The 25,849-nt window shown below is 44.7% G+C and overlaps 2 protein-coding genes across 3 annotated transcripts; both read left to right on the forward strand.

Moving 5' to 3' along the window:
- Nucleotides 1–1,245: 1,245 nt before the first annotated feature.
- On the forward strand, nucleotides 1,246–5,643 carry LOC120851463 (interleukin-36 alpha-like). 2 transcript variants are annotated; one of them, XM_040224231.1, is made up of 5 exons: nucleotides 1,246–1,509; nucleotides 1,599–1,722; nucleotides 1,813–1,926; nucleotides 2,086–2,225; nucleotides 4,816–5,643. In XM_040224231.1, exons 2-5 carry the CDS (start codon nucleotides 1,656–1,658, stop codon nucleotides 5,029–5,031), a joined length of 537 nt encoding a protein of 178 aa, XP_040080165.1. In that variant the 5' UTR covers nucleotides 1,246–1,509; nucleotides 1,599–1,655; the 3' UTR covers nucleotides 5,032–5,643. The 2 variants fall into 2 exon arrangements, with proteins under 2 accessions (XP_040080165.1, XP_040080166.1); XM_040224232.1 differs by having other exon boundaries at nucleotides 1,599–1,716.
- A 5,216-nt stretch (nucleotides 5,644–10,859) lies between these two features.
- On the forward strand, nucleotides 10,860–19,536 carry IL36B (interleukin 36 beta). Its single transcript, XM_040224233.1, has 5 exons — nucleotides 10,860–11,078; nucleotides 12,406–12,493; nucleotides 13,007–13,114; nucleotides 16,944–17,083; nucleotides 19,078–19,536. The coding sequence occupies exons 2-5, from the start codon at nucleotides 12,478–12,480 to the stop codon at nucleotides 19,288–19,290; spliced, it is 477 nt and encodes a 158-aa protein (XP_040080167.1). The 5' UTR covers nucleotides 10,860–11,078; nucleotides 12,406–12,477; the 3' UTR covers nucleotides 19,291–19,536.
- Nucleotides 19,537–25,849: the final 6,313 nt, after the last annotated feature.

Genomic DNA, 25,849 nt, shown 5'->3' on the forward strand with positions numbered 1-25,849 from the left:
TGCTGCATCTATACTTGTGTGTCCTGGATGTTTGCTTCTTTGTACCTGACCCAGAGGCATTCAGTCCTGTGTAAGGAGCAGGGGGTGATGTCACAAGCTCTGGATTTTCTTCTGGCATTTCCTTCTCAAGGGGACCTTCCCCATCCAGGGATCCAACTAGTGTCTGCTACGACTCTTGCCTTGGCAGGCGGATTCTTTTTAACACTGAGCCACCTGGGAAGCCCTTTCTTCTTAGATAATGGGAATCAACTCATGCTAAGGGATGCTCTAGGCAGGACCTCTTTATAGACTCAACTTGATTCTGAAGCCCAGTTTTGACTCAAAGAAACTTGCTGTACATTTAAATGTCAGTGCTTCATGACTCCACACTCATAAGAGAACAGCTCACCAGCTTATCATGGGCTACCCAGGACAAGATCAAGAAGCAAGAATCTTTGGGGAGGGTAAAGGTGTGAACATAAGAGTGTCTTTATGAGGTGAGGTAGGCTGGTGAGGTAGTTAGGAACCCTATGAGAAATGTTAGCACAATCCCATCAGAGGCTGAAGAACCTGAGACATTTATTCACCAATCCCCTCCCCAATTGGTTAAGGTTGCCCCTGAGATGCAAGCCCTTGATGTGGAGCAGACAGGCGCGGGGAACCACTACAGATAGTGAACTCAGATGGGCTGAAAGGTCGAGACAGAGTCTCACCAGCACTGCCTGTTTCCCTTTGTGGAAGAGCTAATGCATGTCTTCTAGCTCAGGGAATAGAGCATCTAGGAGCCACTACTCTAGAGTCCATGAGGGGTAGGGTGTGCAGGAGCCTCCTTGTCCAGGCAAGGCTTTCCTTGAGTGGAGACGCAGCATTCACACTCACTCTGAAAAGCTGGAGGAGCATACACTGGGGTGTTTGTATTTTTTCATCCGAGATTGGCAGGGGATAAGATGACTGGACCAGGAGTGGTTGGAAACTACACAGGCCTTAGGGGAACCCTCCCTTTCTAAGTCTACCTTGAACCCACTATGGGTTTCCACTATTTAGAATAAGATTCGTGTAACATTTTGCAGCATCATTGCTTAGTCATTGGCCATGGGACAGTCCCATAACACTTCTTTCCTCAAACTCAGTGTTGATGATGATGTTTCCTGGTGACTGCTCTTAAAGACTTAGCATGCCTCCTTTTTCATGGTGCGGAACAGGTTGCAACCCTGCCCAGCTGATATTTCTTTATATAAAGCCTCACTAAATCTCCCTGGTATCAGAAGCTAACCAATACTCAGGGTGCTGGGAAGTCCTAGCCCCAGTGAGGCAGAACTTCCTCCTTTCTTGATGTGGATCAAAGGCTCAGGCCCTACTGGACTCCATCAGATCACCTGAGCACAGAAGAAGCCATAGGGACACAGCATCCTCCGTAGCTGCAAAGCCTGCTGACCTTTGATCTTTTCTGCTTCCAGACCTCTGGCTTTGGCCCTCCTGTCATCTTAAGGCTCTGGTTTTAGGCCTGAATTTTAGGCTACGTCCAAGAAGGTGAACAGGAGAGGGAGCGAGGTGAATTCTGGGACCGTAGATTCTTCCTGAGGTTGCTGTTGGCTCATTAGCTCTTCTTCTGACTCAAGGTCGAACCGTGGCTTGGGACTGACTCAGATCTTCCTGTGGGATCCATCTGCACATAAATGTCTTCACACCTTGGCAGTTCTAAAACACCATCATCCAAAGGGGATGGAAGAATAAAAGGTCCAGGTTAAGATGTACATGGAAGGGCAAAAAAAATGGAAAGGGGGGATATTCAGTACCCTCCTGCTCACAGTTGCCTTTTGATTTTCTCTACAGTATCATCCAGGATACACCCGATTCTGGTGGATATTCAGGATATCAACCATCTGGTATGGGTCCTTCAAGGCCAGACCCTCACAGCTGTCCCGAGGAAGGACCAAATGGATCCAGGTGAGTGGCAAGGCCTGTCCACGGCAGTCCTTTTTGCCAGTACTGCTGAGTGTTGTGTGCTCAGTTTTTTCATTTCACTGTGAATAGACTTGTTAACTGGGCTTATCTCGCAGGTTGTGATGAATGAGAGAGTGATCTGTGATTATGTTGTGTTCCCAGTTACTGTTACCTTAATCTCATGCAAGTACACAGAGACTCTTGAGAAGGGCAGGGGGAATCCTGTCTACTTGGGACTGAAGGAGCCGGGGCTTTGCCTATTCTGCACGAAGGTCAAGGGGCAGCCCACACTGCAGCTTCAGGTGAGTATGGAAAATAAGGGTCTTGTCTATGCCTGACTGGGAGTGAAAGTGAAAGTGCTGGTTGCTCAGTTGTGTCCGACCTTGCCACCACACAGACTGTAGCCCTGCCAGGTTCCTCTGTCCATGGGGTTCTCCAGGCAAGAATACTGGTGTGGGTTGCCATTTCCTACTCCAGGGGATCTTCCCCACCCAGAGATCGAACCCAAGTCATCAGCATTGTGGGCAGATTTTTGACCATCTAAGCCATAGTATTTACCCCCAACTAGGAGGAAGATGCGCATTAATTTCACTAAGTGCTCATTTGATGGAAAATTTAGCTTTTTAGAATCTTTGTTAAATTTTTATTTTTTAATTTATTTCTAGCTGTGCCGGCTCTTCATTGCTGTGCATGGGCATTCTCTAGTTGCTGAGAAGAGGGGCTATTCTCTAATTGAGGTGCACAGGCTTCTCATTGTGCACTGAGAGGTGGTGGCTTCTCTTGTTGCAAAACGTGTGCTCTAGAGCATGAGGGCTTCAACAGTTGTGGCACCCAGGGTTAGTTTCCCTGCAGCATGGGGGATCTTCCCAGACCAGGGATCGAACCTGTGTTCCCTGCATTGACAGGCCCATTTTAACCACTGGACCACCAGAGAAGTACTCTAGAATATTTTAAAGGACAAACTATTTATTATCCTTATGCATATTTATTTTTGGTTCTTTGTAGGCTGCGTGTATTATGAAATAAGAAAAAATTGCAGGGGTGTTTTGAAACTAATCTGCTAAAATCATTTGTTTTGCTTTCAAAGTAATTCAGCAAAGAGGATTTTAGATTTATTCTTGACTATATATATGAATCTCTCTCTCTGTCTCTCTGTCTCTGTCTCTCTGTCTCTTTCTCTCTTTCTCTCTCTCTCTCTCTCTCACACACACACACACACACACAGAGTCATCCCTTGGCATCTTTGGGGGACTTGGTGCAGGACTCCTCTATCCCTCATGGATACCAAAGTGGATGCTCAAGTTCCTATATAACCTATATAATTATGTAACCTATCCTTTAAATCATCTCTAGATTACTTAATAATACCTAATACAGTGAGAATACTGTATAAATAGTTGCCAGCATACAGAAAATTCAAGTTTTGCTTTTTTGGAACTTTCTGGATTTTTTGTTTTTCTTGTTTTTTCCAAATTGGTCCTCAGTTGGTTTACTCCAAGTACACAGAATCTGCTGATAGAAAGGGTCAACTGCACATGTGTGAGTGGAATCAGCTATGACAGTTTCAGCAGTTGATTATCACTAGGTGGATGAGCAAATTAAAACATGTTTTTGACAGGTGATAGTTTTCAACTTTAAGTGAACAAGCAATTCTCTTTAACAAACATTTTAATAATGCTATTCTCCATTATTTAAAAATATTTTAAGTTATAGGAGATTCACAAACCAGGCCTCTGTGTGCTTTAGGAAATCTCTTGATCCCTTGATCTATATATTCTCTAGGTTTCTCAGGTGGCCCTAGTAGTAAAGAACCTGCCTGCTAATGCAGGAGACATAAGAGACACGGGTTTGATCCCTGGGTTGGGAAGATGCCCTGAAGGCAGGCATGGCAACCCACTCCAATATTCTTGCCTGGAGAATCCCATGGACAGAGGAGCCTGGCAGGCTACAGTCCATAGTGTCGCAAAGAGTCGGACACAATTGAAGTGACTTAGCATGCATTCATGTATGTTCTATATCTATATTTATTCTACTGGAAAGAAGAGTGAAAGTGAAGTCACTCAGTCATGTCTGACTCTTTGGAACCCCATGGACTAAACGTCCATGCAATTCTCTGGGCCAGAATACTGGAGTCAGTATTCTGCTATTCCCTTCTCCAGGGGATCTTCCCAACCCAGGGGCCGAACCCAGGTCTTCCCCATTGAGGGCAGATTCTTTACCAGCTGAGCCACCAGGGAAGATCATCCAGTGGAGTCAGGAATAAATCTAAAAGCCTTCAGCAAACATGCACAGACAGACACTCAATTTGATGACAAGAGAGAAAATAGTGGTTTAATGATGGGCAATTCTGCCCCTGACAAATTTTTTAATGTCTGGTGATATTTTTAGTTGCCACACCTAGGGACTTGGGGATTCTGCTAATCTCTAGTGGGTAGAAGCCAGGGGTGCTATTAAACCTCCCAGCATACACAAGACAGACCCCAAAAACAAAAGATTATTTTGCCCAAAACATCCATAGTTCTGAGGTTAGAGACACTTGATATGAAATAACTCTGTTTAGATTCATGATAACTGTTATGTAACTATTCCTTGGGTTTATAAGGAACAGGTAAATCTGTGCTTTGTACTCTCAAAAACATTGATGTCAACACTGTTCTTCTTCAAAGGCTCACATTAAGAACCATTGAAATTAGTGGTCTAAGTTTTCACTCCTAAATTTAACATCTCTAAAGTATTTGGGGCTGATAATTTTTAATGGTTTAATATGAAATAGAGGTGCCCAGGCCTGTTTCAACAGCAAAAAACAATCTTGAATAGGAGCTGTTAGTGTGCAGAGTCTGGAACCACTCAAACAGTGCTCTTTCTCCCTGGGACCTCCTTCTCGCCCTTTAGGAACAGAACATAATGGATCTGTACCACCAAACTGAGCCTGTGAAGCCTTTTCTCTTCTACCATGACCAGAATGGCAGGGCCTCCCGCTTTGAGTCTGTGGCCTTCCCTGGCTGGTTCATCGGCTCCTGTTCCAATGGAGGCTGTCCTGTGATTATCACCCAGGAACTGGGGAAAATCTACACTACTGACTTTGGGTTCACAGTACTCCAGGCTTAAGGCTGGACTAGGGATGGGGGTTGTTCTCTGCAGAGAATCTTGTCTTTGGTTTCCTCCATTCAAGCTCCTGAAGTGCTTCTGAATCACAACACTGCAAATCAGCAATACTTTAATTAATTAAGAAAAAAAGAGAGAAAAGTGCTTTGGAGATGAACACTGTCATACCAATCATTCAACAAGGAAAGGCAGAATTGCCAGAATTATGTCCATTTCATTTTGGGGGGGCTTGCAGATTCCCCAACCGTGAAATGAACCGTCTTAGTCTTAAAGGAAGGAAGAATCTTGGTTAAGCTTTTCACCCAAGAGTATCTTACTAACCTCAACACATCCATGCAGTGACAACATACGCACAACACTGGGCCAAGTTGTGTGCCCTCCGCCAGGAACCACATGGACAACAGTGCAGGGAAATTGAGGGTCTTTGCTATGGCCATGTAGCTAAATTATGGCACCTTGACAAAAATATTAAAGAAAACTCTACCTAACATACCTGCTAATGATGCTTCAAATAACAAATGAAGGTGATGATTCTTTCATTTGGAGTCCAGATCTCTGGATTTTCAGATATGTTGCTCTGTGGCAATGTATCAAGATCTTTTGGATCCTGGTGGGAAAAAGCAGACAGCCAAGTTCCATAAAAGAAAGACTAAGAATAACTTGGATAGATTTGATCCCCAGGGCTTAAAGAAGACACACCTGGTCTTCGTATGTGATACTGCATGGCCACGGTATCCATTGGAGCGTGGATTGTGGAAGTGGCTTGTGTCTCAGTGAAGTTATGTGCTCTGCTGGTTTGAATGAAGAACTAGTGTTATTTATGAAGCTTTCACCTAAAGCGTTATCACTGGATCTCATGGAAAGTTAAATTTGTGAAATAAAAAATTTGCTCCTCTCAGTTGCTGTTATGAATTTAATGACTTTAATGGGATATCATGATCATAATACTGACTCCTTGCATTCATAAGGAGTTTTATCATTTGTTCCCATGAAATGATAAAAGTAGGTTCCCATGAAATCTCCCACTTCTAAGAAGAACCCAGTAGGATAGTTGTAGAAGGTGGTATCTTCCGAAACTCAGGTTTCCCCTGGCTTCACTACTGGGGTGGTGGTACAAATAAAGCATCATTAATAGATATCATACCCCATATTTTATGCATAATGCTATTGCACAGCTAACAAAACGCTCCCCTATCCTATCCCAGAAAGAGCTTCTGAGAGTCTCCCGTGGGTTTTTTCCATCAACTCACAGGCCATGATCTGACATGGCATCCACTCATCTAGAGCATAGTGACAACAAAGACATCTTTTCTTCTACCCTTTATGAAATAACATTTCTTCCCACATCATGTCAGTAAACAGCATTCTCTGTAAATACGGGGATTTCTTTTTTAAAATATTTATTTATTTATTTAATCTTGGCTGCACTGGGTCTTCATTGCTGTGCGGGCTTTTCTCTAGTTGCAGTGCATGGACTTCTCATTGCAGTGGCTTCTCTTGTTGCAGAGCACAGGCTCTAGGGCATACAAGCTTCAGTAGTTGCAGCTTCCAAGCTCTAAAGTACAAGCTCAATAGTTGTGGTGCATGGGCTTAGTTGCTCCATGGCTTGTGGGATCTTCCCAGACCAGGGATTGAACCCATGTCCCCCACACTGGCAGGTGGATTCTTATCCACTGAGCCACCAGGGATGCCCAATATGGTGATTTCTAACCTATATCATCTTGTGATTTTTTTTTTAAACCTTCTGTTATGATTTTACTTGTCTTAAGATTTGGAGAAAGATTATGGAGATAATATTTTTCCAAGCACATTGATGAATTTCTGGGCTCTGCAAGCATTGCCTTGACCTTCTCACCTCATCCTAATATCTTCTGCCTTTCAGCATTTGAGTGGCCATGTTGATGTCAGAGATTCGATTTCTTCCTGGTGATAGCACAAAAATCCTTGAGCTTTTCATTTCTCATGGTTTCTACAGAAAGGTAGACCTGTTTCTCCTCTGCCTTTCCCTATGTAGGTAATTTCCCTAGAGCTGTGAGGTGGCCAGAACTCTTAAGAGACTGAAAGGAGCTCTATTAAGAATTACACAGGGGGAATTCCCTGGTTGTCCAATGATTAGCACTTTCACTGCTAGAGCCTGGGTTTGACCCCTGGTCTAGGGGAACTAGGGCACTCTTTCTACCCCCTTCTGATGTCTATGTCAGAAGCTTTCTCTATCTCCTTTATACTTTAGTAAAACAGTACACAAAAGCTCTGAGCAATCAAGGCTTGTCTCTGGCCCCAGATTGAATTCTTCTCTGGAGGCCAAGAATCCCAGTGTCTTTGCGTGATTCAGCAACAACCTTTCATCTTGGGGACTCGTCCGGGATTCTTCAGGACAAGATGGGAGCTAACAATTCCAGCCTCACTCCTTTGAACTGTATCCTGAAAAACTTGGATATATTTGATCCCCAGGGCTTAAAGAAGACACACCTGGTCTTCGTATGTGATACTGCATGGCCACGGTATCCATTAGAGGATGGAAAATGGTGGCCAGTTGGAGGATCTCTTAAGTATAACACTGTTTTAAAATTAGACCGGTTCTGTAGAAAACAAGGGAAATGGGTAGAAGTAGCTTATGTGTTGCCCTTTTTCTCTCTGCAAAATATGCCAGACTTATGTCCTAATGGAGAAGGAAATGGCAATTCACTCCAGTACTCTTGCCTGGAAAATTCCATGGACTGAGAGGCTCCTCAGAGCCTGGTAGGCTACAGTCCATGGGGTTGCAAAGAGTCAGACACGACTGAGCCACTTCACTCACTCACTCTAGGGGAACTAAGATCCCGCAAGCCATGCAGCAGAGTCAAAACAAAACAAAAACAACCTCCCCAGAACAAAACAAAAATACCCCCCCAAAACACCCCAAAACCCAAAATAATAAAAACCCAAACAAATATCACCCTGGGACAATGGGCATAAACTGATGCTCTTGGACCAACTGGGGTGTACAGTCTCTTGGGTTCAAGGCTGGAACCCATATCAGGCTTCCCAAGAACTCCCTCCCTACACCTTGTCCTGGCTGAGGAGCCAGGGTGAGCCCGAGGATCTCTAGGTATATCAATCATCCAGCTGAAGGTGAAGCTCCTAGTCTCCTCTACTTGTTTGAGAGATCTTCTTGGGGTAGTCTATTTCTGCTATGGGATAGGAGAGCAACCCCTGACCCTTCTCCATGAGAGGGGCAGGAACTTGCCTCTCATCTCAACAGATGCCCCTAAAAGGCAGCTCTCTCCCTTTCTCTCTTCCCAGTCTTCCTCTTATTCATAGAATATTCCATTCATTCCTTTGTTTACTTAATACATTTTTACTATTCCCCAAAATGGGTGAGACACTATTTCCAACATTAAGGATCTAGTTAACAAGACAGACAAGTTCCTTGGCCCCACGAAGCTGGCATTTTGATGCTGAGGACAATACACACATACATACGTGTCTATGTGCATACATATATACATATGTACATACACAGATAAATATCCATGGTGATGGCAACATACATATTATAAAGAAAATAATAGAGAAGAATTAGAAATCAGAGCATGAGTGAGCAGGCTCTTGGAGACAGAGCAGTCAGGGAAGACATCATTTAGAGGCTGTTTTTTTTTTTTTTGCAAATGCAAGGAAGTAAAGGGGTGGACCCCATAAGGTCTGGGAAAGCCCAATTCCTGCAGAGAAACAAGAGAGGCTCCCTGAGAAGATGAGCTCTTTGTTGGGGGTGGGGGGTAGAATCAGCAAGACACCAGAGCAGGGAGGGTAGGAAGGGCAGGGATAGAAGACGTGCAGAGAGACAAGCAAGGGCAAGTTTATAAGCAAGGGCAAGTTTACGTGTGCTTGTGTGAGCTGTGTTGAGCGCCTTTGGGGTGTGATGTGAAGCCATGCAAGAGTCCTGAGCAGGGCAGTGATAGGATCACATTGACATCTTTGATCCTGCTCACTGCTGCTGAGTGGGAGTTTAACTTGAGGGAGGTAAGAACAGAAGCAGGGAGGCCAGTTAGGGACTATTGCAGTACTCAATGGGAGAGAGTCAGTGGTGGGTTTCAGAGAACAGAGCCCTGATCAGTGGTTGTGAGTAATGTGGAAGTAAATCTTGGCATGGAATGAATACTTCTTTAATTTTAGGCATGTGTGTTTGCATGCTGCTGCTGTTCCTGAGTCACTTCAGTCGTGTCCGACTCTGTGCGACCCCATAGACGGCAGCTCACCAGGGTCTCCCGTCCCTGGGATTCTCCAGGTAAGAACACTGGAGTGGGTTGCCATTTCCTTCTCCAATGCGTGAAAATGAAAAGTGAAAGTGAAGTCACTCAGTCGTGTCCGACCCTCAGAGACCCCATGGACCGCAGCCTTCCAGGGTCCTCCATCCATGGGATTTTCCAGGCAAGAGTACTGGAGTGGGGTGCCATTGCCTTCTCCAGTTTGCATGTTAAGTTGTGTCAACTCTTTGTGACCCCGTGGACTGCAGCCCGCCAGGCTCCTCTGTCCCTGGGATTCTCCAGGCGAGAATACTGGAGTGGGTTGCCATGCCCTCCTCCAGGGGATCTTCCAGATGGAGGGATTGAACCAGCATCTCCCACATCCCCTGCGATGGCACACATATTCTTTACCACTAGCGCCACGTAGGACTGACCAACAATATGGGTTTCAAGGGTAATGGTTCCCTTTCACCACCAATGTTGAGGCTGTCTGATTCCTGAAGCAGAGACAGGAAGCCAGGAGACCTCCAAATTTCCTCCTATTAAGTGAGTCTCCTTAGACACAGTGCAGTTTTTAATACCCACCACCAAGCACAAGGCTTCCTATGTATCTCAGTTAACACAGGGTGCAGGAAATCATGACCCAAAGGCAACACACTACATAGTGGTTAAGAACAGAAAGGTGTGACTTTAAAAAAATAATTTTTTTGTTTATTTTTGGCTGTGCTGGGTCTTTGTTGCTGTGCAGGGCGACTTCACTTTCTTTCTATAGTTCCTTTTGGAGAAGGAAATGGCAACCCACTCCAGTGTTCTTGCCTAGAGAATCCCATGGACAGAGGGGCCTGGTGGGCTACAGTCTGTGGGGTTGCAAAGGGACACGATTAAGCAACTAACACACACACACACACACACACACACACGGGGTTTTCTCTAGTTGCGGTGAGTGGGGGCTGCTCTTCGTTGCAGGACAAAGGCTTCTTGTTTCAGTGTCCTCTTTTGTTGCGGAGCACAGGCTCTAGGGTATGGACTTCACTAGTTGTGACATGTGGGCTCAGTAGTTGTGATTCCTGGACTCTAGAGCACAAGCTCAATCGTTGTGGCTCATGGGCTTAGTTGCCCCACAGCATATAGGAATCTTACTGGATCAGGGATCAAACCTGCCTCCTGCATTCGCAGGTGGAGTTTTCACCACTGAGATACCAGGGAAGCCCAGAAAGACTTGATTTTTAACTTAGCTACATTTCTTAGTGGCTATATGACTTTGGGTAAGTTTTGCCATCTCTCAGGGACTGTTTTCTTCCATAAGAAATAAAGATTAATGACTCCTAAAGGATGAAAGATTCATCAGGTACATCTCTATCAGATACAGAATGAGCTCTCAATGTTGGTTATGCAAAACTCTGAAAGGAGGACTATGGATTACCCCAAATAGGATATGAATGAGGCCATGGCTCACACCGTCAGTGAATCAAGTGAGCCACACCTCTGCCTCCAAAGCAGTCCAGAAGGAAGTTCTCCTTCTTAACTCAGCATCTGGCCTTTTCTGTATTTCCTCATTGGTGTTTCCTGACATTTACTCTCCTCTGGTTTCTCTAGGACCCCAGCCTGGCCACACCTGTGTTGCTTCTCAGTCACTCACTGAATCGTCATGAGACCTCTGTCTTGGACCAGTTTTCTTGCCAAAGTGGGCACACCCAGAGCCAGGAAATAACCCTCCTTTCTCACTCATTTAAAGCCCTGGAAGTCCTGGACAGTTCTACAGGGCACTTGGGTGCAGGTGAAACCATAAGATTGGGCTCTAGGACAAGAGCATCTCTTTGGACAAAGGTAACTGCTGCTCCTCAGAAACTGTGTATGGGAAACTTTTTTTCACTGCTCTGTGTCCAGCTTTGAGGAACCTCTGGGAGCCTTGGTCCAAGATCCACAGTGTCAGAGGAACTGAGACTGCTTCCAGAGTGCTGCTGGTAGTGGGTTTACTCTTTCTCTAGGGACGACTATAGATTCAGGCACTGCATATCCGGAGGCAGAGGGGGATGTGAACAATTGGTTCTCATTGTGGGGAGTTTGTGGTCTTCTTGGGGAATTGTCACCATTCCCTAACCAGAAGCTCAGAGATAGATGTCCCCTGACAGAAAAGTTATGACCAACCTAGATAGTATATTCAAAAGCAGAGACATTACTTTGCTGACTAAGGTCCATCTAGTCAAGGCTATGGTTTTTCCTGTGGTCATGTATGGATGTGAGAGTTGGACTGTGAAGAAGGCTGAGCGTTGAAGAATTGATGCTTTTGAACTGTGGTGTTGGAGAAGACTCTTGAGGGTCCCTTGAACTGCAAGGAGATCCAACCAGTCCATTCTGATGGAGATCAACCCTGGGATTTCTTTGGAAGGAATGATGCTAAAGCTGAAACTCCAGTACTTTGGCCACCTCACGTGAAGAGTTGACTCATTGGAAAAGACTCTGATGCTGGGAGGGATTGGGGGCAGGAGGAGAAGGGGACGACAGAGGATGAGATGGTTGGATGGCATCACTGACTCGATGGACGTGAGTCTGAGTGAACTCCGGGAGTTGGTGATGGACAGGGAGGCCTGGTGTGCTGTGATTCATGGGGTTGCAAAGAGTCAGACACGACTGAGCGACTGAACTGAACTGAACTGAACAGTTAAAATACCTAATGTGGTCCATGGACATCCTTGTGCAGAGATGCCTCTTTGGATGAAGGGTTGGGGGAGATGTGAGTCAGAAAAACAGGGTAGCCACTGGTTATTTAGGATGCTCAAGCTTCAAGTCAGGATAGCTGGTGGCTCATCAGCTGTGCTAAATGGAGACAGGCAGGCACTGTTTCTTCCTCTAAATCCAGAGACTTGCTGCACCAGAAGGTACCTGAGCTGACGCACTGAAATCTCCTAACAATCCTAGCTGTGATGGATGGAGGGCATCCCAGGGTCACTGAAGCCTGGAAAGCCAGGACCACTCAGCCCCAACAGTGACGGGAGCTTCCATCTTGGGTTTTACAGCCTTGGAACATGCTTTTCCCATCCTTACTCTCAAATGTACATCTAAGATAGAGTCTCAGGACAGTTTTTTTTATACAGAATTCCGGGGGAAGGGAGACAAATGGATAACGTGTTTTTCTTCCCTCTTTCCCTACAAGACTAATCGCTGACCACAGCCTCTTCACTATCTGGTCTACCTCGTCCTCTTCGCAGAAAGCCCTGAAGCCAACATGGCACGCCCTATGTGTAAGTGGTGAATCACAAACCAGCTTGGAAATACTTCCATCTGGTCTCCCCAAAGAAATGGAGTACAGGGGTTTCTGTTTTGTACAAGAAATCCTTGTAGTCCAAATTATTCATTCAAAATAAATAAGTAGTTCTAGAACTACTTATTTATTTTGATAAAGAGAGTAAATAAGAAACAATGTATTGATGACTGATTTATATATACTTTGTTTTGTTACTACCCAGAGACTATCAATCAGCAAAAAGACAAGTCAATGATAATCCTAGAAAAAAGGGTGAATCTTGAAAGACTCTTGGGACTATGAGTGCATGCAGCTTCTTTCAGATGCGTTGGTTCACAAACCAGCCCCTGTCTTATTTCCCTTTCATTTTTCCAATAGCTATTCTTTGTCAGAGCAGTAAATCTACTCCTAGGAATCTTAGGAATCAAAGGCCTTTATTACCAGTTGCAATTGGAGTCCTAAAGTTTACAATAACCTCATGTATATTTTGTGATTTTCTGTCTTCTGGCAGTGCAAAAAGATCCCAATTACCGTCACATTCGTGATTTTCGACAGATGGTGTGGGTCGTAAAAGGAAATTCGTTAATAGCAGTTCCTTCTAGCAACAACGTTAAACCTGGTGAGTGACAATCAAAGCCACTGTGTTGCCCTTAAAGGGACATCAGCTTCACTGGGGATGGGGCCGAGCTTGTGTGAGCTTGGGAAGCATATTCTTGGGGACAGCTTCAGTGTCCTCAAGCAAGGCAGGAAAGGGCAAGATGGTTCCCTCAAACTGTCTGGGAAGGGTATGAGGAAAGGAGACCTGTACTCAGAAATGAGGGTGTGATGGATCTGGAACTCTCCTCACCAAAAGAAAATGTCCTTAATTAAGAAGAGATTATTCATTCAATTAACAGCTGACCTTCTCCTTGGAATTTCTCTCTTCTAAATTTCAACCATTGCTACCTCTGTCCTTAAATTTAGACTGCTCCAGCTTTCCACTACCATACCTGTATTTTTCTAATCTGGAGTCCTCTCTTCTAATAATAGGGGAATATTCCTTCCTCCCATCAATCCATCGCATGCCTATTATACCTCAATAAAGCTGAAAAAAAGTCAATCCAAGTCAGCTTATTTTCCTTTCTTGTTTTTTCCTTTGATGTTTGATTTCATTCCCCTTTCCCCTGCTTATTCTGTCTTTATCTTCTTTCTAACTCTGATTAGACATGTGCTAATGGAACATTTCCAGGCTTAATACTAAAAACCTCCTCTGGATTTGCACATTTTATTTCTACAAGTGTTCTGTTTTCCTATGTGGTAATCTATATACTGTTCTGTGTACAGTCATAGTCATGGAAGAGTACACAGCTTGTCTCCATTTCCCCACCTGTCCGTGCTTACATCAAACAATAAAGCTTCTGAATTGTTCTTTGCCCACTCATCTCTAGCTTCTCTTTCCAGTCACCAGACCCATTTCTCTGTCCTCACTTTTTGTTCCTCAGCGGCAGTCAGCATAATTGATTACTCTTTCTTGAACACTCTCTGTTCCCTCCTTTGGTAAGAACGTTCTATGTGGTTCACTCTCCCTTACGACTCCACTTTGTAAAATAGCCAAATGCTGGCAATTTTCAGAGCTCAATCTGTAACTATCACACCACCACTCTGAAGGGACTCAAAGCTGGTTTCTTGGATTGACGTGTTGCCTCTTCTTTCTGGCATTTATGCTTCCAACCCAGCTGTCTCCCCTGAAAATTTTACCTATGTCCTTCTTTGCTTCCATCTGACAGAAGATGATAGAGAGCAGAAGAGTGTGTATAGAAGGGCTTTGTGACCAAGCGTGAAAATGGCCTGGAACATTCCCATTCATAACCATTGGCTAAAATGGAGTCACATGACTTGTAGCTAACTGCAAGGGATGCTGGGAAATGTAGTCTAACTCTGTGTCCAGAGACAAAACAAAAACAGATTTTGGCTAGTAGCTAGTGGCCTTTAAATTCCAACTATCATAGGGTGGATGTTCAATGACTGTTTCCTGAACTGTTTGCTGAGCTGATGTACAGGTCTCTGTAAACCATTTCCTTTTGACATCCTCTCAGACGTCTCAGTGGCGCTGGTGGTAGAGAACCCACCTGTCATTGAAGGAGATGTAGGAGATGGGGGTTTGATCCCTAGGTTGGGAAGACCCCCTGGAGGAGAGCATGGCAACCCACTCCAGTATTCTTGTTCTGCAGAATCCCAGGGACAGAGGACCCTGGTGGGCTACAGTGCATGGGGCCGCAGAGTTGGACACGACTGAAATGACTTAGCATGCAGACATCTCTAACAACATCTATTCCAAACGTGGAACTGTGGGTCTGACTTCTCAAAACGGTTTATGGACCCAGTCTTCCCCACCTTCTTTAGCGGCACTACCGTCACCCTGTTCACTGGAGCCAGAAATACAGGAGGCATCCTTATTTCTTCTTTTCTTTGATCTCCATTTAATCCACCAGCAGAGACTGATGAGTCTATGTGCAAAATAAGCCTTATTTCTAAGTTAATATCATCTTTCACTTGGAGCACTGTATTACTTCCTCACTGCCCCCTCTCCCACTTCACTTGTGTAGCTTTGCATCCTATCTTCACAAACCATCAACAGTGACCTTCTTACCACATTAATTGAAGAATACGGTTTCCAAGTATTTGTGTTTTGGGGATGGAAGTTCGGGGAAAGTGAGCAGTGAGGAGATCTGAGGCACACCAATCTTATTTTTGGAGCCTGGAACTTACCGAACTTCTTTCCGTGTAAGGGTCTTGACATTTCCTTTCCCTGTCAACACTCTTCATCCAAACCCCTCCACCACCACATTCCCATTTCTTCATTTACTGGCTTCCTCTTAGCGTTAAGCTCTTGGCTTGAGCCTCACTCTGCTTTTTCGCTTCCTCTTTCTTGGTCTCTCTCCTACTGTCTCAGGCCTCTGTCAGTTTCCCCAAAACAGGTGTTGCCGCTTGTGGATCTGGTCATTTCTCTGTTTCCATGGTTTAGTTCCATTTTCCATGGTGGCAATAACAATGTCTCTTGTTCTCAGCTAAATCTCCAGAGCCTTGAGTGAGCATTCAACAAAGAATGTTGAATGGATAAGTTCCCTTCTCCCTACCCAGAAGGCAGGTGGATGCAGAACATGCAGGCTCCTGGAATCACCTGCTAAATTAGTTGAGAATTAAATTATACTGATAGCGACAGAAAATCCACTCAACTAGGAATTAGGGCTTCCCTTGTGGCTTCCCTGGTGGTGCAGAGGTTAAAGCGTCTGCCTGCAACATGGGAAACCGGGGTTCGACCCCTGGGTCGGGAGGATCCCCTGGAGAAGGAAACGGCAACCCACTCCCACTCCAGTATTCTTGCCTGGAGAATCCTATGGACGGAGGAGCTTGGTGGGCTACAGTCCATGGGTCGCAAAGAGTCCGACACGACTGAGCGACTTGACTTTCACTTTCACTTTGTGCCTCAGACGGTAAAGCGTCTGCCTACACTGCGGGAGACCCAGGTTTGAGCCTTGGGTCGGGAAGATCCTCTGGAGAAGGAAATGGCAACCCACTCCAGTACTCTCACCTGGAAAATCCCATGGATGGAGGAGCCCGGTAGGCTACAGTCCATGGGGTCACAAAGAGTCAGACACGACTGAGCGACTTCACTACTTCACTAGGAATTAATTAGGGGCTTCCCCGGTGGCTCAGTAGTAAGGAATCTGCTTTCCAATGCAGGAGATGTGGGTTTGATGCCAGGGTCAGGAAGAACCCCGGAGGCAGGCATGGCAACCCACTCCAGTATTCTTGCATGGGAAATCCCATGGACAGAGGAGCCTGGCAGGCTGCAGTCCATGAGACTGCAAAAGAGTCAGACATAACTTGGTGACTAAACCATCCAGCAGGAATTGAATAAGATAGAAATTCCTTTCTTTCTCACAGAAAAGAAGCCTGAGAAGGCAGACGAAGGTCCATAGGTGCCTCTGTAATGCCACCAGAGTCCAAGGATTCTAGGGTTCTGCTTTACCATCTTCAAGATCACCTTCACCACCATCTAGGTATAGACAGGGAATAAGAAGAAAGCTCCTCCCAACTGAGTGAACTCCTTTTAAAGAAGAACATTCTTAGAAATCCTACACAACATTCCACTCCTATCTCATGGGCTAAAGCTTAAGCATATAGTCAAAGTTAGCTGTAAGTGTGATGGGAAATTTATTTTTATTTTGGGGAAGTAATATATCCTGGTGACAGCTGGGGCTCTGATATTAAGGAAGAAATAGGAAATGGATTTCAGCCAACTGATGAAGGGTCTCTGACATATGGCTAGTGGGAGAAGACTTCAGGAGTGGGGCATGTCCTGGCTGCTCAGTAAGTATCCCTCAGATGTGAGTGTCAGACCAGAAGGAATGGCCTTTTCACTGCTTGGATCCTGACACCTGTTTTCATTTTCCCTGTGTTTCCAGTCATTCTTTCCTTGATAGCATGTAGAGACATGGAGTTCCATGAGGAAGGAAAAGGTACTCCACATTACATGGGAATCAAGGACAAAAATCTCTGTCTCTACTGTACAGAAATCCAGGGCTATCCCACTTTGCAGCTTAAGGTGAGTGGTTATGCAGCTAATTAGAGAAGTACGTTAATGAGAGGAACTTTCAATTTCATTTAATCTGTTACTAAATATAAGTAATAGGTTTGTATAATTCTATAGTAATAGAAGAACAGACTCTGTATGATTTCAATATCTTGAGACCATGAAATTTTTGCACCTTGTTTTATGTCCCTGGATGGGCCAGGGTCTCCTGGTTTATAGTCTATGGGAACGTGAATAGAATTTGTACCCCGCCACTGTGTGAAAATTGTATAATCTTAATTATATTGAATTGGTCCATAGTACTTTTCGGGAATACTATATGCTTCTATTTTTCTGTCTATTCATTCTAGTAACTTTTGAGAGTTTGATATTGAAATTCCAACTAAAAATAATAATTTAATATTAAAAAGCGAGACATTACTTTGTCAGCAAAGGTCTGTCTAGTCAAGGCTATGGTTTTTCCAGTAGTCATGTATGGATGTGAGAGTTGGACTATAAAGAAAGCTGAGCACTCAAGAATTGATGCTTTTGAACCGTAGTGATGGAGAAGACTCTTGAGAGTCCCTTGGACTGCAAGGAGATCCAACCAGTCCATCCTAAAGGAGATCAGTCCTGGGTGTTCATTGAAAGGACTGATGTTGAAGCTGAAACTCCAATACTTTGGCCACCTGATGCAAAAAGCTGACTCATTTGAAAAGACCCTGATGCTGGGAAAGATTGAGGGCAGGAAGAGAAGGGGACAAGAGAGAATGAGATGGTTGGATGGCATCACCAACTCAATGGACATGAGTCTGGGTAAACTCTGGGAGTTGGTGATGGACAGGGAGGCCTGGCATGCTGTGGTTCATGGGGTCGCAAAGAGTTGGACACGACTGAGCTACTGAACTGAACTGAAAAATAATTGTAACATATAGTGGAATAATATGTAACTTTGTTCTGTATTTTCCAAGTCTCCTGTAAATGTTATCATCCTTTTATGCTGCTGCTGCTAAGTCACTTCAGTCGTGTCCGACTCTGTGAGGCCCCATAGATGGCAGCCCACCAGCCTCCCCTGTCCCTGGGATTCTCCAGGCAAGAACACTGGAGTGGATTGCCATTTCCTTCTCCAATGCATGAAAGTGAAAAATGAAAGTGAAGTCGCTCAGTCGTTCAGTGTCTGACTCTTAATGACCCCATGGACTGCAGCCTACCAGGCTCCTCCGTCCATGGGATTTTCCAGGCAAGAGTACCGGAGTAGGGTGCCATTGCCTTCTCCGCTTCCTTTCATAATTTAGAAAATAAAAAAGAAAGAAGAAAACAAACAAACCAAAAAGAAACAGGTTTGCAATCCTGGATATTCACCATAAAGAAGGAAAGCTGACTTGATTCCCAAGTCAACACAAGGGACCTTTGGAAGGTGTAAGACTCATTTTACTGAAAGAGCTTACTCTGCAAGCCAGAGAATACATCCATGAAAATGTTTCAGAATGGCTATTCTCAGTCCTTTCTAACCATCTCCCAGAGATCCTCCAAGGCTCTGGGATGCTTCCTCTTAAGTAAAGCTAGTGAATGGCACTGGAGACCAGAGGGGAGATTGTTAATTGGATTTGGTGGATGACATGCTTATGGTCCCCATTCTGAAAGTCAGATATGTAGTTATGAAGCCAATCCTCTGCTTCTGATGGAAGCTGTAATGTGTAAACCCACTTGGAGGTGGGGAATCTCATGAGAGTGCCCTGAACCATCCAATGAGTGCATCCATGAAAGAGTTTACAACTCCCTCTGTTTTCAGAAAGGCAGTTCTGGTTCAAGGAATCAGAAGCACCTCTTGTGATGGGGTTCTGGAGTGGGGCCAAGTACTGGGAACCAGTGGATTGCCTGTTTTGAGAGCTGGCCTCCCCCTCTCATCTGCCTATGTCCCTTACCACTGTCCCTCTCTTTGCGGAAAGGGGACAATGCCAGGGCTGAGTTAGTTTATCTCCCTCCTCCCAAAAATCCTCTCTAACCAGCTTTTTTCTTACCTCCAGGAAGAAGATATCATGAATCTCTACAGTAAGCCCAAAGGAGAGAAGGATTTCCTCTTTCACCGCAGTGATGAAGGCTCCACCGTTGTCTTTCAGTCTGTCTCCTACCCTGGCTGGTTCATTGCGACCTCCTCTGAAGCAGGGCAGCCCGTTACCCTCACCAAGGAGAGGGGCACAGCCAAAAGCACGAATTACTACTTAGATGGTGGACTCTAAATCCAGTCTGGGCTCTGGGTGGCTGAATCCAGTTCAGAGGATCAAGCAGTCAGAGGTTCTTCTGTTTGAAAACACAACAGGTCGTCTTAAGAGGCCACCATACATGGACGCCCATCCACAGCCTCCCTCATTCTCATCACCTCAAAACCACCTCCTCTTCTAGATACCCTCTAGATTTGTTGCTGTTGTTCAGTCACTAAGTTGTGTCCGACTCTTTTGTGACCCCATGGACTATAGCCCTCCAGGCTTCTCTGTCCATGGGATTTCCCAGGCAAAATATTGGAGTAGGTTGCCATTTCCTTCTCCAGGGGATCTTCCTGACCCAGGGATCGAACCCACATATCCCGCATTGGCCGGCAGATTCGCTGAACCACCAGGGAAGCTCACCCTCTAGATAATTTCTAGATACACTGTGTCCCCCATTTGCACGTCATTCCAGTGTGAAACCTAAGAGTCACTTTTTATTCTTTCTTGATCTTGTCCCATCATCCTAGTTGCCAAGTCCAGTTAAGTCCACTCCCAAATCCTTCTTGCAAACTCTCTTGCTATCCCTTCTGCCAAACCATAGCCTGGAAATGTGACTTCCAAACATATAATCCTATCAATAAAAGATATTAATAATTCTATGCATGCTTATTATAAATATTGTAACATGCACTCCAAAAGATGAATCTAAAGGGTAAGGTGAATGTAAAATAAAAATATCACAAGTCTTGATAGTCATGATGAACTCATAGTATCATTAGTTAATAATTTGACACACAGTATACAATTCAGTTAAGATTAATTGCTAACCATAGTGGATGTAAATCAATCTGTATTTCAAAGATTCACTAATAGCAGTTATACTTTCTTCAAGCATCAACTATGACATATTCTTGTTATTATTCCTGTTTCCTAGACTTTTAGGGGGACATTCAACCACCAGTTTCTTTATTCTGATGCTTTTAAATCAGTTGTCCATTTTGTGAGGATTACTTTAGTTAAAGCTTGTAGTAAAATTTATGAATTCACTCAACCAGAGACAGGTAAATTGCAGGTTTTATAATGCCCTGAATATGAATGTAAGCATATCAGGTTTTCTTCCTTCAGGAAACCTTGCCCTTCTTGGTATATGATGAACAGGCATATGGGCTTTTCAATGACTGGGAACCCTTCACCAATGGGGGAGAGCGGGTAGGGAAATTTCAGCTCTGTAGTCCACAGGATTCCTCAGAGGGTCCAAGCAGGATTGAGTCACAGTCACCCATGGGAGTGTTGAGCTCAGGAACACCTCCTTGCATTGGTTTCCTTCATTTCCCTGCTTCAGTTTCTCTAGCTCCCATTCTTATTCCTTCAGGTCATTTCTCATCATTCCAAGATAAACAGATGGAGAAAGAGAGGAGGGACAAGATGGCAGAGTAGAAGGACCTTGAGCTCACATCCTATCATGACAGATGGAGAGAGCTCTATCAGTTTTATTTCTCTTGTTTCAGTCTCTGAAACACTGGTTTCTATGACTTTTTCCTCTAGCCTTTGAGATACTCTAATATCCGAAATGTTGATGCTAATGTTGTACTTTTGTCTTCTATTTACTTGAACATAGGCATTAAAAATAATTTTATTTATTTTTGTTTGCAATGGGTCTTCACTGTGCAACGGCTTTTTCTTTAGTAGTGGGGAGAGGGTTTGACTCTTTGTTGCTGTGTGGGGGCTTCTCATTGCAGTGGCTCCTCTTGGTGTGGAGCACAGGCTCTAGGGCACTTGGGCTTCAGTATATTTGCAGCTCTCAGGCTCTAGAGCACAGGCTCAATAATTGTGGTGCACTGGCTTGGTTGCTCTGCGGCCCATGGGATCTTCCCCGACCAGGGATCGAAACTGTGTCTCCTGCACTGACAGGCAGATTCTTATCCACTGAGCCACCAGGAAAGGCCATGACTAGATGATCTTACTTGTTATGAATTTAAGTTCCAAATGGATAACGGTGATTTGATCTGGCCCAGAGCTCTTGCTAGAACTCCAGATTTGCACTTACAACTACCAGCTTGGATATACTCTGAACCTGCAAATTGAGCATGTCCTAAGGAGCACTCTTGATCCTTGCCCAATATGCCTATTGCCTCAGCCAGTCTTTTCCATCTCAGTTACTCAAGATAGAAACCTGGAGTCATCCTTGATTTTCCCCTCCCTAAAGACCTGCATCCAACCCATCAAGTCTATTCACCAAGAAGCCTACCTTCAAAGTACATCTCAGATCCACCCATCCCTCTCCAACTTCTCTGCCATCCACCACTGGATATCTGGAAACCATAACTCACCAGTCCTGTACATCTGCCTCCTGACTGGTGACCTCCATCTACCACTCCATCTATCTGTTAAATCAGTTCTCTGTGAGCCAGCAAGGATTATCTCCATAAATGGAAATTCAACTATGTCATTCCAATGTTTAGACTTCTTTGATGTTTCCACTTGCAGTTAGAATGAAATGCAAATTCATTTATAAAAATTTGCTTATTGTTAAATTTTTTAATTGGTAGAAAATTGCTTTACAATGTTGTGTTGGTTTCTGCCATGGAACAACTCAAATCAGTCACATTTAGACTGATAGATAGATGGATAGATAGATAGATAGATAGATAGATAGATGGATGGATGGATGGATGGATGGATGGATGGATAGATAGACAGATAGATAGATAGATAGATAGATAGATAGATAGATAGATAGATAGATAGATAGATAGATAGTAGATAGGCTTCCCTGATGGCTCAGTGGTAAAGAATCTGTCTGCAATGCAGGAGACCCCGGTTCCATCCCTGGATTGGGAATATCCTCTGGAGGAGGGCATGGCAACCCACTCTAGTACTCTTGCCTAGAGCATCCCATGGACAGAGGAGCCTGGCAGGCTGAAGTCCATAGGGTCACACAGAATCAGACATGACTGAAGCAACTAAGCAGCATATATATATGTACACACACACACACACACACACACACTCTCTCTCTCTCTCTCTCCCTCCCCTTTGAGTCTCCCTCGTTGCCCTCCATCCCGTCATTTCAGAGTACCAGGCTGGGCTCCCTGAGTTATAGAGAGACTTTTGACTATCTATTTTACACGTGACCTACACCCAACCCGTATGCACGCTTTATCATGTGTATATGTCAATGCTACTTTCTCAGTTCACCCCACCCTCATCTTCCCCCACTGTATCCACAAGTCCATTCTCTGCGAGGTTCATCAGTATCATTTTTCTGGATTCCATATATATGTGTTAATATGCAATGCTTGTTTTTCTCTTTCTGACTTACTTCCCTCTGTGTAAGAGGCTCTAGGTTCATCTACCTCACTACAACTGACTCAAATTTGTTCCTTTGTATGACTGAATAATATTCCATTTATATAGTTAGTTAGTTAGTTAGTTTAGTCGCTCAGTCGTGTCTGACTCTTTACGACCCCATGGACTGTAGCCCACCAGGCTCCTCGGTCCATGGCATTCTCCAGGCAAGAATACTGGAGTGGGTTGCCATTTCCTTCTCCAGGGGATCTTCCCAACCCAGGGATCGAACCCAGGTCTCTCGTATTAGAGGCAGACGCTTTAACCTCTGAGCCACCAGGGAAGCCCTTTATCCATTAATCTGTTGATGGACAGCTAGGTTGCTTCCATGTCCTGGCTATTGTAAATATTGCTGCAATGAACATTGGTGTACAAGTGTCCTGTAGAATTTTGGTTTTCTCAGGGCATATGCCCTGTAGTGGGATTGCTGAGTCACGTGTATGTGAGTGCTATGTCAATTCAGTCATGTCTGACTCTTTGAGACCCTATGCGCTGCAGCCCATCAGGCTCCTCTGTCCATGGGATTTCCCAGGCAAGAATACTGGAGTGGTTTACCATGCTCTCCTCCAGGGACATTCTCAACCCAGGGATCGAACCCATGTCTCTTATGTCTATGCATTGGCAGCCAGGTTCTTTACCAGTACCCCAAGCTGGGAAGCCCTTGCTGGTCATACGATAGATCTATAGTTTTTTGAGGCATCTCCATACAGTTCTCCATAGTGGCTGTATCAGTTCCCTTTTCTCCACATTCTCTCCAGTATTTATTGTTTGTAGATGTTTTTGATGTTGGCCATTCTGATTGGTGTGAGATGATACCTCATTGTAGTTTGAATTTTCGTGAAATGCAAATTCTTTACCATAGTTTACAGGTTTGACTGAATGGTCTGGCCCCTGATGGCCCAACACTACTTTCAGATCAGTCTCTTCATTGCCATCTTCAGTCATGTTAATCTTTTGGTTCTTTGAATATGCGGAGTCCTTTATAGCCCCTGGACCTTTGCATATGCTATGCTCATGTACATCCCTGTTGCCTGTTTGGCTTATTCTCTCTCTGCCATTCTGGCTCCTTCAAGTTATCTCCTTATATGTCGCCTCCTCAAGAGGCCTTCCCTAACCACCATGTCTGAAGAAAACTGCTTCTTCTACCTCCTGAAATTTCCTTTCTCCTGTTTGTTTTTTTTTTCTTCACATAATTCATAATGATTTTATTTGCTTTTGTCTTTCTTTCCCTCCCTCTTTGCAGTATAAAATGCTTGATTGATGCGAAGTAGAGTTTGTCTAGTTCACCATTACACCCCCAGCTCCTAGCACCATGTCTGTGTCAAATAAATATATGCTGAACAGATTAATTATTAATTAATTGCTAAATGAATGAATAAATGGGGAGCTGACTTTCTCCCCAGGCAGGTCACCCTCCCCAGGCAGTCCACCCTCCCCGGAAAAACTAGTCTCATCCGGAATAAAACCCACCTTCCTGTCCCTAATCCTTGATGTCACAGAAGAGAGGTCTCATGTCTACACAAGTGCTTCCACTTTGTGAAGGTGGCTCCCATGGTCCTCTCTGATCTCCATTTGTTAACAAGGCTGTTGCCCTAGAGTTATATCTCTGCCTCTCCCTCAAATGGAAATCAACTGCATGTAAGTGATATACAGTATTTGTTTCTGTCTGACTTATTTCACTTAGCCTAATACACTCCAAGTTCACTGACATTGCTACAAATGGCAAAATTTCATTTTTTGTTGTTGAGTAGTATTTCATTGTATATATATATACACACATATATACACACACAAACACACACACATGTATATATATTCCACAACTTCTTTATCCATTCATCTTTTGATGGACGCTTATGGTGTTTTGGCTACTGTAAATAACGATGCTATGAATAATGGGATGCACATACCCTTTCCAATGAGTGTTTTTGTCTTTTTAATGGCTGTGTATTCAGGAGCAGAATTGCTGGAGCTGGCAGTCCTATTTTTAGTTTTCTGAGGGGCTTCCATACTGTTTTCCGCAGTGGCTCAAGCAGTCACGTTTCTGACAGTTTACGGTTTACAGAGGGGAAAGCGGGAGCCGCTTGAGAAGGGGGCTGTCACGCACGCTTCCGCTGCTGTGCGTTTTGCGTCCATGCCCAGCTGGCTTTGTCCGTGTCCTGTTGTCCCAGCCCGATGAGTGATTCGGCTGTTTAACTCTCTTAAATGGCTCAGTGGTAAAGGACCTGCCTGCAATGCAGGAGATGTGGGTTCGATCCCTGGGTCAGGAAATGGCAACCCACTTCAATAGTCTTGCCTGGGAAATCCCACAGACAGAGGAGCCTGGTGGGCTGCAGTCCATGGGGTCGCAAAGAGTCAGACACAACTGAAGCAACTGAACAACAAGTCTCTTTGTGTCTTCTTGCTGGAGGTCCTCTTTTTATTCCTGAAGGGAAGGATGGAATGTAGGACAACCTATGAGACCTAGGAGAGCATTGACTCATGGAAAGTTGACTCGTCAGCAGCGTGTGGGGGTTGGGGTCTCAGAGCCTGTGAGGCCAGGGAAGGACCCCAAGCCTTTCCCAATCCACCATCTGCTCTGAACCTTGGCTGCAAGGGCTGGAGAGACTGTTCTGAGGTGGGCCAGGAGGTGAGCATCACAGAAGGTGAGCAAGTCCACCTGCTTAGAATTTCCTAGTTTCTGGCTCTGGGTCAGCATTCTCTCCCTGTCCCACACTGGGACAGCAGGGAACAAGTCGGGGGAGTTGTCTAGTCCTCTCTTAGAGATCAGTGTCTCCAAACCTGTCTGCTCCCTGAGGGTCCAAGGCAAGTTCAGGGTCAAAGTCCTTCAATGTTCTGTTTATCTGTCTCCAGTCCTGCCTCTTCCCAGTCTTGCTGTGGGGAGCATGGTCCCACCGAGACGTGTATGGCCGAGTCCCTCTGCTGTCCACCTGAAACTATCACAACATTGTTAATTGGCTATGCTCCAATGTAAAGTAAAAATTACAAAATAATAATTAAAAAGAAAGAAAAAGAAAATGCTGGCATCTTCTACCTTCATTAATCTCTGGAAAACCTTACAATTTGCAGGCCTTGGGAATTGGGAAAGGGGCTTTGGAAAAAGACATGAGCCAGAACTTCAGTCTTGGAGGACATGTATCTCTCTTCTGCATATTGATGGAGGGATGTTGAGTCCATTCTCATGGACCAGGATGCCCACAGGTGGCCTGCCCTGGACTCTGAGGAGCTGGGGACCTGTCAGGTG

The sequence above is a fragment of the Oryx dammah genome, unplaced genomic scaffold (genome assembly GCF_014754425.2).
Source record: "Oryx dammah isolate SB20612 unplaced genomic scaffold, SCBI_Odam_1.1 HiC_scaffold_25, whole genome shotgun sequence".
Taxonomy (NCBI): domain Eukaryota; kingdom Metazoa; phylum Chordata; class Mammalia; order Artiodactyla; family Bovidae; genus Oryx; species Oryx dammah.